This window comes from Gigantopelta aegis, chromosome 1 (genome assembly GCF_016097555.1).
Source record: "Gigantopelta aegis isolate Gae_Host chromosome 1, Gae_host_genome, whole genome shotgun sequence".
Lineage (NCBI taxonomy): Eukaryota > Metazoa > Mollusca > Gastropoda > Neomphalida > Peltospiridae > Gigantopelta > Gigantopelta aegis.
In genome coordinates this window covers 17,000,061-17,016,107 of record NC_054699.1, presented here as the reverse complement: position 1 = coordinate 17,016,107, position 16,047 = coordinate 17,000,061, and the positions used below count along the sequence as shown (strand labels likewise).

General features: G+C 38.4%; 2 protein-coding genes across 2 annotated transcripts in view; one reads left to right on the top strand and one right to left on the bottom strand.

Annotated features, from left to right (window-relative positions):
• LOC121371321 overlaps nucleotides 1-16,047 on the top strand; it is a 235,223-nt gene that overhangs the window by 16,631 nt on the left and 202,545 nt on the right. The window lies entirely within an intron of this gene.
• LOC121371313 overlaps nucleotides 11,062-16,047 on the bottom strand; it is a 6,313-nt gene continuing 1,327 nt past the window's right edge. The window contains exons 2-4 of the mRNA XM_041497119.1: nucleotides 15,028-15,088; nucleotides 12,759-12,845; nucleotides 11,062-11,849 (exon numbers count right to left, since the gene is read on the bottom strand). Coding sequence (XP_041353053.1) covers nucleotides 11,461-11,849; nucleotides 12,759-12,845; nucleotides 15,028-15,088 — 537 coding nt within the window. The 3' untranslated portion in view covers nucleotides 11,062-11,460. The remainder of the gene's footprint in view (nucleotides 11,850-12,758; nucleotides 12,846-15,027; nucleotides 15,089-16,047) is intronic.

Sequence of the window (16,047 nt, the reverse complement as noted above, 5' to 3'; positions counted from 1 at the left end):
ATATAACACATAACAGCAGGCAATATTGGTAGTAAATCTTAAGGCAGAGATGAATTTTACTTGTAAAATGCAGGAAATTGCATTTCAGGACATCTAGTATTCTTTTCTTTTTTCCTGGGGAGCATACCTCCGAACCACCTAGAAACCAAAAAAACTTTGTTTTTGATTACGCCCTCGATCTCAGTCAGTCCCCCCCCCTCCCCCCCCCTCCCCCCCCCCCCCCCCCCCCATGTCTACTTGCTTCTGCCGTGCAGAATAGTCACTGACAAAAACAATGTGCTGAGGTGTTATTAAATGAGGAAAGTTTCAAACAATATTTAAATCCGACTCATCGCATTTTAAAATGTTCTGTGAACAGATGATGCAAGGAAGGATACATGCTTTTTCTAAAGAGGGAGTTCAACGTTTTAAAAAGGCTCTATATCCAGGGGTGGGGTGGGGGGACGTAGCCCAGTGGTAAAGCGTTCGCTTGATGCGCGGTCGGTCTGGGATCGATCCCCGTTGGTGGACCCATTGGGCTATTTCTCGCTCCAGCCAGTGCACCACGACTAGTATACCAAAGGCCGTGGTATGTACTATCCTGTCTGGGATGGTGCATATAAAAAATCCCTTGCTGTTAACCAAAAGGAGTAGCCCATGAAGTGGCGACAGTGGGTTTCCTCTATTAATATCTGTGTGGTCCTTAACCCTATGTCCGACGCCTTATAACCGTACATAAAATGTGTTGAGTGCGTCGTTAAATAAAACATTTCCTTCCTTTCCTCACCCCCGCTCAAGGAATTTTATTATTATTATTTTTTTTTAAATATTTTCCGGGGGAGCGTGTCTCGACTTCCCTCTAAACTTCGCTCGTTACAATCCTCCCCCTTGCTAAAATTCCTGAATACGCGCCTAAAAAAGGAACACCTACAGTATTGTTCAATAACAGTGAGCTACGTGTATAGGGTGTCTATTACCAAATCAAATCCCATTATCGACAACAGTAACATTTGTGGCTAAGACTCCTACCTGCAGCGTATCATTCGACATAAACACCATGGATATAAATACTACCACCCCTTACTCTTACAGTGAATAAGAAAACATTGTAAGTCAAGCTGCTCATTTCTGCCCATACATGTTTCAAACACAAGGCTACTTGACACAGTGGTACTAGATGAAATAAAATTTCATACTTTTTTTGCCCAGATGAAACTTTTTTTCTTTTTTTTTTGTACAACCAACACACTTACATTTATCACCAATCACAGGACTTGTGGTGATAACTTCTCTGTGAAAATTTCGGTGCACCTCCAACTTTGACCCAGCCGGAAGGTATTTGGTTTAGTGCTACCTATAGTAAATATCTTCAGTTTAACAGGTCTAGAGTTAGAGACCAGCTGAGCTGATTTTAATCAGTTTGTCTTGTGGCAAAATATATGGTATTTGATTATTGATGAAAAACCCCCAAACATTTATATTAATAGTATGCGACGAAAGGGTTCTGGAATTCATAGGACTACGCTCCTCCCTATTAGAAAATTAAAGGGACATTCCTGAGTTTACAGCAATTTTTAAGATGTTATCGACTAACAGAGACTTTTTAACGATTGTAATTACATATCAAATATACTTTTCTGCATAAAATATCAGTGGCTGTATATTAAACGTGTTTCTGATCGTTCCAATATTTGTACTAGGTTAAATTTCATTTTATTTCCTAAAATATTATTTTTTCGTACGTACGAAATTATTTGCAGACAAAACACAGTTTGGGCTTCTTACAAATATTAAGACAACCAGAAACACATTGAATATACAGACACTGATATTCTAAACGAGAAAATATTTTTAATATGTAAGTTTAATCGTAGAAATATTTTATTAGTAGGAAACATCTTACAATGCAGCAAACTCAGGAATGTCCCTTTAAGCATTTTCAGGAGAAAGCCTAAATATTTTAGAAAAATCCTTCCTATACATGGTATTGTATGATATGTGACTGGTTGCCTAACTTTTGTGTTAATTTATGCGAAAATCAGGAGACACATAAATTCAAGGAAAATGGATATAGATTTGGAGGCCAGTTGTATTGAAAAGGAAGGAAATGTTTTATTTAACGACGCACTCAACACATTTTATTTACGGTTATATGGCGTCGGAAATATGATTACGGACCACACAGATATTGAAAGAAGAAACCGGCTGTCGCCACTTCATGGGCACCCATAGACAGGACAGCACATACCACGGCCTTTGATATACCAGTCGTAGTGCACTGGCTGGAGCGAGAAATAACCCAATGAGCCCACCGACGGGGATCAATCCCAGACCGACCGCGCATCAAGCGGACGTTTTACCACTGGGCTACGTCCCGCCCCATAAAATAAAGATCCGTGGAAACCACTTTCATTAACAACAAACAAACAAACAAACAAACAAACAAACAATTAAAAAAACCCCCACCACAGCAACAACAACAAAAAAGACCCCCTCAAAACTACAACAATACCCCCCTCCCCAACACCCTCAACAAAAACAAAACGAAAAAACCCTCAAAACGAACAACAAAAAATTCACCACATCCTCCATAAGCGAAACAACTTAAAACAACCCCAACAACACCAATAGCAACACACACAAACCCCCACTAAAAAAAAAAACCCAAAAGAAACAAAACCCTCCAAAACATTACAACCCAAGACGCGTATGCAGGGGGAGGGTTCTCACCACCACCACATCCCAAAAAGAAAAGAAATTACGACACAACACCCCACCATCACCCTCACGCGCACCCCCCAAAAAACCCCAAACAAACAAAACCTATCTACTAATCCACCCCCCCACCCCCACCCCACCCCCCACAAGGCGGTCCCCTTTAAAAATAAGGAATGACCCTGGAGTTGTGTAACATATTATGATCCAAGTCGAGGTCACCTTTCAAACCATACTCGTACGTTTATTATTTACACGATTCTCAAGAAACCAATACGGATGTCTGCTACTTGATAATTGAGTTTCGGTTTCCATGGTTGTATTGCGTCATTTTTTGTTTGTTGGGAGTGGGGGGGGGGGGGGGTGGAGTGGAGGGGAAGGGGGATGAGTAGTACATAACTTAGAAGTGTGATGAGTCGTAGGATCGACCCCCCCCCCCGATAGTTGTATTTGTTCCAACCAGTACCCCGCGACTGACATATGAAAGGTCATGTTGTTTGTTGTCCTGTTATGGCTGGCAAATATTCAGTTCTATAAAATATTTCTTGCTGCCAATCGGAAAGAGCAGTTTAAGTGCGAGTAGTATTACAAAAGAAGATTTAACCCATGCAATTTAATTGTCATTTAAAAAGAAACATTTTTTAATGTATACATGTACTTTTTATCTATATGTATATATAAAGAGAGAGAGACAGAGAGAGAGAGATAGACAGAGAGAGAGAGAGAGAGAGAGAGAGAGAGAGAGAGAGAGAGAGACACACACACACACATATATATGTGTGTGTGTGTGTGTGTATGTGTGGTGTGTGTGTGTGTGTGTGTGTGTGTGTGTGTGTGTGTGTGTGTCTCTCTCTCTCTCTTTCTCTGACACTATCTCTGTCTCTCTCTCTCTGTCTCGTCTCTCTCTCTCTCTCTCTCTCTCTCTCTCTCTCTCTCTCTCTCTCTCTCTCTCTCTCATCACTAACAACTAATCTGAACCAATGTCTCCTCCACTGGTTATTTTAGGCTTGGTACAGGCCCAAGCAAACAAAAACTTCCGTGATTATTATTAAATAAATCGTGGGCGTAAGGTTTTGCATAGGAGAGAGCCACCTAACAATGTAATTTCCTGGGGTTTTGTAAAGAGGCCAGGAACGTATTCATATGTAATATTTCGGGACTGATATGGCGAGGATTATTCATATATTGGGAAATCTATAATTCCCCAGTACTTTTATGTTTTAGTACGGAAGCATATTAGTGCAAACACACACAATAAAATAATTATATTTGCCAAGATATAATGTTGGAAAAAAAATCAACAATAATCTTGAGAAAAAAAATAATAATCTTAGAAAAAATCAACGTTAATATTGAAAAATTGACATATTATCTATGAAAAAAAAAATCATCTTTAATCTTATAAAAATCTACTTTAATATTGAAAAATTAACATATCATCTTGGAAAAATCAACTTTAATATTGAAAAATTAACATATCATCTTGGAAAAATCAACTTTAATCTTAGAAAAATTAGCTATCTTTAATATATTAATTATAGTGTATATATTATGCGAGCTTCGTGCGAGCATTATACATTATTTTTATTCCTAATCCGTGTATATGATATTGAAGATACCGAAACACACGAGGGTAATGATCTCTTTATCATATAATCTCAAGCTTAAATAAATAAATAAATTTATCCCCTAAATTTATAAATCCCCTGACCCCCCCTAGATCCGCCTCTGATATATATATATATATATATATATATATATATATATATATATAATATATATATATATATATATATATATATATATATGTATATATATATGTGTATATATGTATATATATGTATGTATGTATGTATGTGTGTGTGTGTGTGTGTGTGTGTGTGTGTGTGTGTGTGTGTGTGTGTGTGTGTTTACAATGTAAAAACGTTTATAATGGAATCGATAGAAAAATATTCCCACATTCACTACTCTGGCATTAGTCTGAACTATTACCCCACAATTGGTATATCATAGGCCATGATGTGTATATAAAAGACCCCTTGCTGCTAATGGTGAAAATGTATAGCGTTTCCTCAAAGACTACATGTTAGAAACGTCAAATGTTTGACATTCAAGACAATAGCCAATGATTAATAAATCAATGTGCTCCACAAACTTTTAACTTTATAACTAAAAGGTAAAGAGGCTTTCACAATCACAGCATCCGCAATTTTTTAAAAAATGGCTATAATAAGATAATTGTCTGATTAATCTCTCAATGTATATTCAGTTGGGTCGACATTCTTCTTTTGGCAGTATTTGATTACAATAGTTACAATAGTTGTTGCCACCACACATCACATAAGCTGCATGCAGTGTTTTGATCAGTTTGTGCCCGATAGGGTAGAAATATTTGATACATATACAACGGTATATTAAAGGCCGTGGTATATACTATCCAGTCTGTGGGATGGTGCATAAAAAAGATCCTTTGCTACTAATTGCAAAATGTAGCGGGTTTTCTCTGTAAGACTGTATGTCAAAATGTTTGACATTCAATAGTCGTTGATAAATAAATCAATGTGCTCTAGTGGTATCGTTAAACAAAATAAACTTAAACTTTTTATACAGTGTGTAAAGCGGTTTTGTGGATCATACTTATATGAACGTCAAAAAGTATCACGTTCGGTTCTTATTTCATTCAATTATATCCAATTACGGTTCAAACACGCTGTCATGGGCACACACCTCAGCTATCTGTTCATGACAGTGGGTTAGTTGTTAGTGGTTAGTGAAAAAGAGGAGGGTGTAGTGGTCTTACACATACCCACTGAGTCGTTAAAACTCGCTCGGGGTGATAGCCGGTACCGGGCTGTGAACCCTGTACCTACCATTATGTAGTCTGATGGCTTAACCACTGCGCCACCGAGGACGATTTCGGTTCTTAAATAAATTGCAAAACAAAATAGTCGTTGTTGGATACCACATTTTATTCCACATAAAATCGGGGCAGGATTTATGTCAGTCGTTTGAGTGCTCGCTTGAGGTGCTTGCGTCGCGGGATCGAACCACCTCGGCGTACCCATTCAGCTGATTTTTTTTCTCGTTCCACGTTCCAACCAGTGCACCACAACCGGACAAGGGCCGTGGTATGTGCTTTCCTGTCTGTGGGAAAATGCATATAAAAGATCCCCCTTGCTGCAATAAGAAAAATGTATCGGGTTTCCTCTGGTGACTTCTAGTCATAATTACCAAATGTTTGACATGGTCACATCCAATAGCCGGTGATTAATTAAGCAATGTGCTCTAATGGTGTCGTTAAACAAAACAATCTTCTTCTTTTTTAATGTGAATATCGTTTGTCTATAATTTCAGTTCCCAAACGACACTGTGGCAGCTGTGGCGGCTAGATTCGGAATGAGCAGAGCCAAGCAACTGGACTGTGCAAAAAGCTGATGACTACGAGTCAGAATTCCCAAATGTTTGACATCCAATAGCCGATGATTAATTAATCAATGTGGTCCAGTGGTGTCAACAACAACACAAACGTCTTCTTCCACATACAATCATACTACTGTGTTATCATAACTAACGTCTATACAATTGTTATACATTGATCCCTTTTATTTGTTTCCCCAAACCAGGGGTCAAAGACTGTATGGTCAAAGTTACCCAAACCAATGGTCACCAAACACAGAGTTATCACAGCTCAATACATTAATATGTCACAACAGAGATATATATATATCATACATATATATATATATATATATATATATATATATATATATATATATATATGTATATGTATATGTATATGTATATGTATATGTATGTATGGTTCCACCACATTTAATTCCTCAGTTGACTTATCTACCATTTTGCTGATAACCTCATCCACTCCAATTTCATGGCTCACACACGTATCAGACAAATCACAAATATCCTCTAGGTCCCGTGCTAACCTACTGGCCATAGCCCTAGTCATTACACACGCAGGATATCTAGTCTCATCAACCTCACACTCTTCTATGGGTAAAGGGCTGTCTTTATTTAACAATTGGTCACATTTCGGCTGACAACACTGACTAGTCAAATCATTTCCCAACAAAACTCCTATGTTTTCAACAGGCAAGTCCTTCACAACACCCATAATGACTGGTCCCGTCACAAACTTCGAACACAAGAAAACCTTATGTAACCGGACAACCATATTTTCTCCAGTAACCGAGGTTAAAGCCAAACTACGTCCTGTATCTGAATTTTCAATACCAGCTAAACACTCTTGCGTGATCAGACTCTGACTACACCCGGTATCTCTATAGATTGATATTGCCTTAGGACTCAATTCTTGTTTCACATCACAAACCATACCAGTGGACACATACGGGTTTACTTTCTCTGCCATGGGACTAACCATTAACTCTCTCGCTAACGGAGCTGACCTCACTAAACCGACCACGTGCGCATTATCGCGTTTCCTTTTAAAACAGTCCCCGACAAATGGTTATCCTTTTTACAGTAACTGCAATGTGGACGAAAAGTTCGTGCATTGGCTGATAATGCAGGTTTATCCTTACTTTGCCCACCAGGTGCATTCCTTGCCTGACTAGCTGACCAACTAGAAGACTCTCCCCGATAGTTACTTTCCCGGGAAAAACCTGGCTGAAATTTCTTCTTATCACCCTGTTGTAAAGAGCTACCCTGTACTGCCTGAGCTTTGTGTATTAACACGTAATTATCTGCCACTATGCCTGCCTCCTCTATCTTTTTGACTTCACGATCCTCTAAGTGAATACGTAAGCTAACTGGTAATCCATTTTTAATGTCCTGTAAGATCAACAACTCCCGTAACTCGGTATATGACTCTACCTGATGAGAAACCACCCATTTATCAAACATCCCTGCCTTCTTAGCCACAAACTCACTATAAGACTGACCCTGCGTTTTTCTCAACTCGCTATACCGTAAACGATAATCCTCAGGTCGTAATTCATACGCCCTCAACACTGCCGCCTTAACTAGGTCGTACTGACTTGCTCGCTCATCACTCATTCAATTATAAGCTACACTAGCCTTCCCCTTAAACTTAGACTTAGACACGGCTAACAATGTCCACTTAGACTGCAGCCAATTTAGCTGCTTAGCGGCCCGTTCAAAAAGTTGGAAGAACATATCTACCTCCTGGTCATCAAATACCGGCACTGATCTATAAGCCTCCGACATGTTAAAACCATTTCCTGCCTCACGTCTAACTTCTTCAGTATTCAACTTTAACTCATGTTCCACTTTTAATTTTTCTAACTGGAATTCTCTATCCCTCTCTTCTTTCTCTCTATCCATATCTTCTCTTTTCTCTCTCTCTCTCTCTATCCCTCTCTTCTCTCTCTATCTCTCTCTCTATCCCTCTCTCTATCTTCCCTATCTCTATCTCTATCTTCTCTATCCCTTTCTTCTCTTTCTCTCTCTCTCTCTCTCTCTCTCTCTCTCTCTCTCTCTCTATCTCTCTATCTCTCTCTTCTCTCTCTCTATCTAATGCACGTTCTTCTCTTTCGTACTCAAGCTTTTTAAAAGCTAATTGTTGTTCCACACTTAACTCATTTATCTCTATCTCTGGAACAATCTCACTGTCTTCCATAACAGGACTATCACCAAAAACTTCCTGGATAATAATTGTCCTTATATCACCTAAGATTTTAGCTGATGATAAATCAATTTCTCGCTCACCCGCGATTTCAACTAACTCGGCCTTACGTACTCGCTTAATCTCCACTACACTGAGCGTAGGCCTATCCAGCAAATTCTTATCCATGTTTAGATATGACGCACTTAATATTAATTAATTTTCTAGTGAACAACGTTGCTATTTCTAGTTAATTTGTAAAAATAATTTATAAAGCCCCCATTTACAAACAATACTTTTTTAAATATGCATGTCCCGTTTCAGATCCGGGACGAGCGCCCCAATTTTCTACTCCTGTCACGGGGATTCTATAATACCCGTAACTGAATAAAACACGATTGTCCAATATCTCTCCTAACTGTATATCTATTAGATCTCTCTGTAACGGGCGGTATATACCCGCGTTGGCTCGTCTCTAGGTATGATCAGAGATACGATCTTATATAAAGTATATATTATTATAGCACGTTTAGTTCACTAGAAAACACAACAAAAACACAATACACTTTGGAATCTGTATTAACCTACGCAGACCAATGTACTGCCGCAGTAGTTAATTAATAACAACAATAATAACAACCCAGGAACTGATCACTTAATTAGTTAATCTCTAGGTGTCTAGTTTACACAATATGCTAATCACTTCACCGTGACACAACACCCACACGTGTGATAATTGAGAAACGCTAACACACACACGTGCGATAATGGAGAAACGCTTCCAGGGGAACTTAATTAATAAAGGAATTACAACACTATTCCTAACTGGTTAATTTTTAATTAACCCTAACTACTCATTCAATAACCTTGTAATACAGAATTAATACTGGTACCTATCACAATAAAGACAATAACCTATAGTTTACCTAGGTCTTCTAGGATGACTGGCTAAGCTTTATATTACCAAATACTCGTATAATGTTAGAACAAAAAGTCTACGATTTACTTCGTCAGATGACCGAAGACACTGTCTAAAGAATATTGGTATAATACAGTATTAAAATATGTAAAGTCACATCAATCACATCAAGGTTATACAACAGAGCAGAAATAATATATTTACCAAAGTCCAAACGGACAACGTTCCCCCGGGATACCTTCCTATGGTTCTCCTAGCTATTTATTCAAAATTCTCAGAGACAGCGAATATCGCCTGGGGGTACAACGCGGTACCTCACCTATCATCTGATATTCCACCTCTCCCAGAGTCGGTATATTTTTGTCTGATCGTCAGACTGGCTGTCGCCATCGTCGCCAATCACGGTTGTAAAAACCGCACTCGCGGAGGTATTACGTAACTATTCGCCACATGGCCTCCGCACTTGGCTGGGTGTGTATTAGAAGACCGTCGCGCAAAGGTATTACGTAACAAGTTGCCCACCTGGATAAGTGCAATGAAACTGCACACGGCCCTCTAACACAATTAATATCGCCACAGGCGAAAACAAAATTAAGAGCATGTTCCGTCACAGTATGTATATATATATATATATATATATATATATATATATATATATATATATATATATATATATATATTAAAGATGAAACAATAATGTTTTCTATTAATTATATAGACTATATACATATTTTATTTATTCATTGAATAATGTTGTCATTGGCAGTCATTTATTGTAGTCAATCCAGCCAGTGCACCACAACTGGTATATTAAAGGCAGTGGTATGTGCTATCCTGTCTGTGGGATGGTGCATATAAAAGATCCCTTGCTGCTAATGGGAAAAATGTAGCGGGTTTCCCCTCAAAGACTATATGTCAAAGTTACCAAATGTTTGACATCCAATAGCTGATGATTAATAAATCAATGTACTCTAGTGGTGTCGTTAAACACATTTTCTAAAACTTTATTGTCAGGTCAGGTCAGAGTGTTTAACGTGCACATTCAGAGCAAGCTGTTGTAGTGCACACCTGCCCTGGGCACATGTGCCGGCCTCGGCCGGCTCCTCCGTTCAGGGCCCAGTTCTACGAAGCGATCTTAGCCCTAAGATCACCGTAACTGCACAGCTAATATATGCACTTAAGGTGATCTTAGGGCTAAGATCGCTTTGTGGAACGGGGCCCAGGACAGGAAACTTTATTGTAGTCAATGGCCATTGCATTGAATATCGATTAACCCAATACTGAACTTTCTAATTTTTAGACAGCAATATGTTTGTTAGTAAAGTAAATGGGTACCCGCATTATTTTTTTTCACCATTCTAACTCTAACCCTGACCACGACCCTAATCCTAACCTTCTGTCGGTTAAACGTCTGTCTTCAAAAGGTCCAGCCACGAAGTAAATGGTACAAAAGAACTGATTGGCTGTAATGAGTTTAACATACGTGTTATTTTGATTATCTCAAACAAAGTCCACAATGATTAAGTACTCTCCGTGAAGTGTCAAGTGAAAAAAAAAAAAGACATAAAAAACAAATATTGGACATAAAATTGTAGAATATTTTTAAATAAGATGGTAGAGTATTATATACATTATTGTACAATTTCTCACATAAAATTAAAAATATTGGACATAAAATTGTAGAATATTTTACATCAGTATTATATACATCATTGTACAATTTCTCACATAAAATTAAAAATATTGAACATAAAATTGTGATTTTACATAAATATTTTACAGGATTTTACACAAAAAAATCACCCCCACAAACCCAACCCCATCCCACAAAAAAACCCCACCCAAACAACAACAACAAAAAACATTGTAATTTTAAAAGAAACACAAAACATTTGAATACCAAAGAGTCACGAAATACAATAAATTTATGAATTTTAGTGGGTGGACATGTAATATCCGATCAATTCGGTGGTACAGAAGAAGACTGCCATATATATATTGTATATACATACATAATGCATTTTGGTACGTTTGAATATAGTAGGTACCCGTTTTAAACGATGCACATGTATTCATTCTTCCTGGGAAAAAAATAGAGAAAATGAGCGGATAGCTAATAACTCATCCAGCTGAAATTTTAAAACAGAAATATTATTTCCGCCTATAGTTTAATACATTATCATACTCTGCCTATCTGTTTTGACATTGTCCAGTTTTATATGTTAAACACAAAAATAAACGCCCCTCAGCTCCCTATTTTTACGACCTGAAAAATATTGGCGACGGGTAAATCGTAAATGACCGATAATGTTGACACATACACTCCGACGCATTCATTGGCTGATAGTCGTACCGTGACCTCCAGGTCACTCGACTGGTACTCGCGTTCTCGGAGAACCACGTTCTCATAGGCCAGCTTGGAATATTTCCTGGCTGAACGTTTATAAATGCTGTGCTTGATAATTTGTGGCCCTTTCCTGTTTTTCGTGTTGTAGCTGTCGAAGCTGAAGTGGCTCTTTACGTTCATCAGTCCGGCCTCCTTGAGGCACAACATTGTGTCGTTAACGAAGACTATCGCACCCTGCATATAACCCGTCGATGAATTGGTTAGCCATTTCAGATGCTTTGCTTTTCCTACAACGAGAAATGTGATATCACAAAATAACAACATACATTCGTGTGATAACAGCTTAAAGACTGTTCCTAGGTGATGACCAGGTGACTACCATATGAAAAAAAACCCTATAAATCAAAACACACACACATCCCAATCCCCCTCCCACCAAAACCCCCCCAACAAAACAAACAAAAACCAACAACCCCAAAACAACAAAAAACAACAACAACCAAACAAAACAAAACAAAACCTAACCACACACACACAACCACACATACAGTCGAAATCTATTGACCTGTGACATATTAGTTGATCAAGTGAAACTGAATTCTCTGTGACGCATAATTAAGTTAACAGCAAGCGCTAGGGCCGTAAATCGGTTTTAGCTGGAAAATACATTTTGAATATGTAAGAAATTAATAGAATACAACATATTCGTGTCCGTTAGATACCATCTATCTTACAACTTTAAAAAAAAAATCGTATCCAAATCACAGTCGCTCGTTAGATACGCTTTGAAACAATTCGTCGTAAGATAAAATAGTACTACTATCTAACGGTCACTCGTGTAATATTCTCTATATAAACACTGGCGTACATCTTGTGTTTTTGGGATGGGAATTCAAATATGACTGAAATAGATCTCGTGAGATGATATTAAAGGGAGGGTAAATCAAGGACCTCACAATACAAACCTACTTGTTGGATAACTTTTACTATAATCGTAGCTTGAGTGTCCTCTGGAGCATATAAAAGATATCTTGCTTGCAATGGAAAAATAAAGTGGGTTTTCTCTCTAAGACTGTATGTCAAAATTACCATATGTTTGACATCTAACAGCCGATGATAAATAAATTAATGTGCTCTAGTGGTGTCGTTAAACAAAACAAACTTTAACTTTAAATTTTAAAAGTTCACGTGTTTACCTTGTTTCATAAAATCTGTATCTAGCACAAGACGGGCAGCAACTTGGATGTCATAGCGGCCTTTCTTGTCGGTGCTGTTTTTCACGTCTGCAAGAATAACAACAACACTCAATATAATTTTTATAGTGTCTGCAGATATAGCAAAACAATTCAAGGTAAGTTTGGTGCTGTTTCTTCTGTCTGCAAGTATAGTAACAACACTTAAAATAAATTTTATTCTGTATACAAGTATAGCTAGCAACAACACTTAAAATAACTTCTATTTTGTCTACAAGTACATAGCAACAACTCTCAATTTTTTTTTTTTGTCTACAAGTATAGCAACAAAACTAGAGATAACTTGTTCTTTGTCTACAACTATAGCCAGCAACATTTAAGATAACTTTTATTTTGTCTACAAATATAGCTAGCAACAACACTTAACAGAGGCGGATCTAGGGGGGGGGGGGGGTGTGTGTGTGTGGGGGGGGGGGGCAGGGGCCCTCTGAATTTTGCAACAGTTATAATTTTATTATATATTAAATTTTTTTACGACCCCCCCTACAAACCTTCCCCAAGCTCCCTTGGCATTACGCCTAATGTCATCCCCCCAAACTGATTTTCTTGATCCGCCACTGCTTGAGATAAAGTTTCTTTTCTCTGCATGTATAGCAACTTCTCTGAAAACAAATTTTATTTTGTCTACAAGTATAGCAACAACACTGAAGATAAATTTTTATTTTTTTCTGCAAATATCGCTAGCATCAACACTTAATATAAATGTTCTTTTGTCTACAAGTATAGCCAGCATCAACATTTAAGATAAGGTGCACGTTAAAACCTATGACCTCACCTGACCTTGTCTACACAGATAGCTAACATTAAACAACACCCAAATTACATTTTCTTTGGCATGCAGTTAGCTTTAAGAATAGAGTTAACCACGAAAGGAAAGAAAGAAAGAAATGTTTTATTTAACGACGCACTCAACACATTTTATTTACGGTTATATGGCGTCAGACATATGGTTCAGGACCACACAGATATTGAGAGAGAAACCCGCTGTCGCCACTTCATAGGCTACTCTTTTCGATTAACAGCAAGAGTTCTTTTATATGCACCATCCCACAGACAGGGTAGTACATACCACGGCCTTTGATATACCAGTCGTGGTGCACTGGCTGGAACGAGACATAGCCCAATTGACCCACCGACGGGGATCGATCCCAGACCGACCACGCATCGAGCGAGCGCTGTACCACTGGGCTACGTCCCGCCCCACCACGAAAGGTCGCCTGGACACGAAATAGCGTAGGTGAAACTAAAGACGAAGCCACACGATACGAGTGCCTCGTACGAGAATATCCAATCATATAGCAACCGATAAAATCGTATTAATGTTGTCGGCTACTCTGGTGGTTATTCTCGTAGAGTGACTCCTGTCGTGTGACGTCGCCTTAATTCTGCTGTTGACTTAACAACATAGGCGTTGGCAGATACAGGCAACTGAAAAATTAAAGAAGTGTGTGTGTGGAAATTATATACTCTTCAAAAAAAGTAGGGGAACTCTAATAAGAATTTACAATTGCCAAAATTGTAAGGTATATTAGCTATGGGAATGGCTATATGATAATAATGAATTAATTGGGCAAACATTACAACCGGTAGTTTAGTATTACAGTAGATTTTATGATCACCAAAGATCTTGAAGGACGATTGGGGTCAGAAGTGAAATTTGAAAGTTGACGGGGGTTTTTTAATCAGTAAATCGCAAATTCAAACAATAAAAATGACTAAAAACAAAACAATAACAACTGTATGATCAACAGAATGAAAACGATTGACAGAAATAATGTTCCACAGTGATAATCGACCTTCCTGGAAATTGTCAAAATCGAGAATGACACCCCACGCAACTGCGTGATGCACGTGCAAACTATGGAATGTGTTTCGCTGTGTTGTCAAACAGACCTGAGCGTTCTTTACTGGGATGTCTGTGGTCAAAACATATGTTCGGTCTAATAGTTGATATTAACATTAATATTTCAGGTTCCCCTACGTTTTTTGAAGAGTATACAATAATTCGCCTTTTAACTGAAGGAGTTATTACATAATCTTCAGAGATGATGGCCAGCGCCCCCTTCCCCATTCCTCCCCTCCTTCCCCACTCCTCCCCCTTCCCTAACATTTTCGACGCCTGTGTGACACACGAAACTACCGTGAATCGATGCGCATTCAATAAGGTTACTCAATATTTTTATTTAAACTGACAAGTAGACAATATACTCACTCTCTTCCTCACAGTCTATCGGCGATGGATAAACGCCCATTACCGCAGACATTTTTGGAATCTGAAAATAATACAGAATAGAATTATGTATGTATGTGTGTATATCCCGTGCCGTTGCCGTTGCTGGGACTCGAACCTATGGCACCGAATTGCCCGCAACTTTGCAGGCTTGCCACGATACCTTTTGAGCTATTGAGGCATCCATAAACAGGATGCGTACGTGCATGAAACAGTGGGCAGACCTGGCACTGGCTAGTATGTATTGATATATGAATAACTATATATTATATTTATGTATGTATGTATGTATGTATGTATGTATGTATGTATGTATGTATGTATATATGCACAATGTCATACCGACAGTTTAACATTTACCGGCTGAGGTAATGGTTGTTTATGTGTTAGTGATCCGAGTATGCATACGTATTTCCAACACATAAGAGTCATGTTTAACCTTATTGTTCCTTTAAAGTGATTTGCATAAAATTCCGAACTGGCAGATTGGGAGTGGTGTCGCGAGTTCGGTAGCCGATGTCGCGTGTATCAAAATGATTGTTCGATGTGCGGTCGGTCTGGGATCGATCCCCGTCGATGGGCCCATTAGGCTATTTCTCATTCCAGTCAGTGCTCCACAACTGGTGTGACAAAGGTTGTGGTATGTACTATCCTGTCTGTGGGATGGTGCATATAAATTATCTCTTGCTGCTAATCGAAAAGAGTAGCCAATGAAGTGGCGACAGCGAGTTTCCTCTCTCAATATCTGTGTGGTCCTTAACCATATGTCTGACGCCATATAACCGTAAAATACAATGTGTTGAGTGCGTCGTTAAATAAAAACATTTCCTTTCAAAAGCATTGATAGAAATACGAGAAATTCGAATAACTTGTCGAAAATTTCGTAATCGGCGGCTAGGGGAGTACCTAACTCGAGTGTTCACTAGCGTTATTCTATTACATATAATAGCATAACGCTAGCTCTAGGACACTCGAGCTAGGGAGAACCGTGTTAACAGCCGG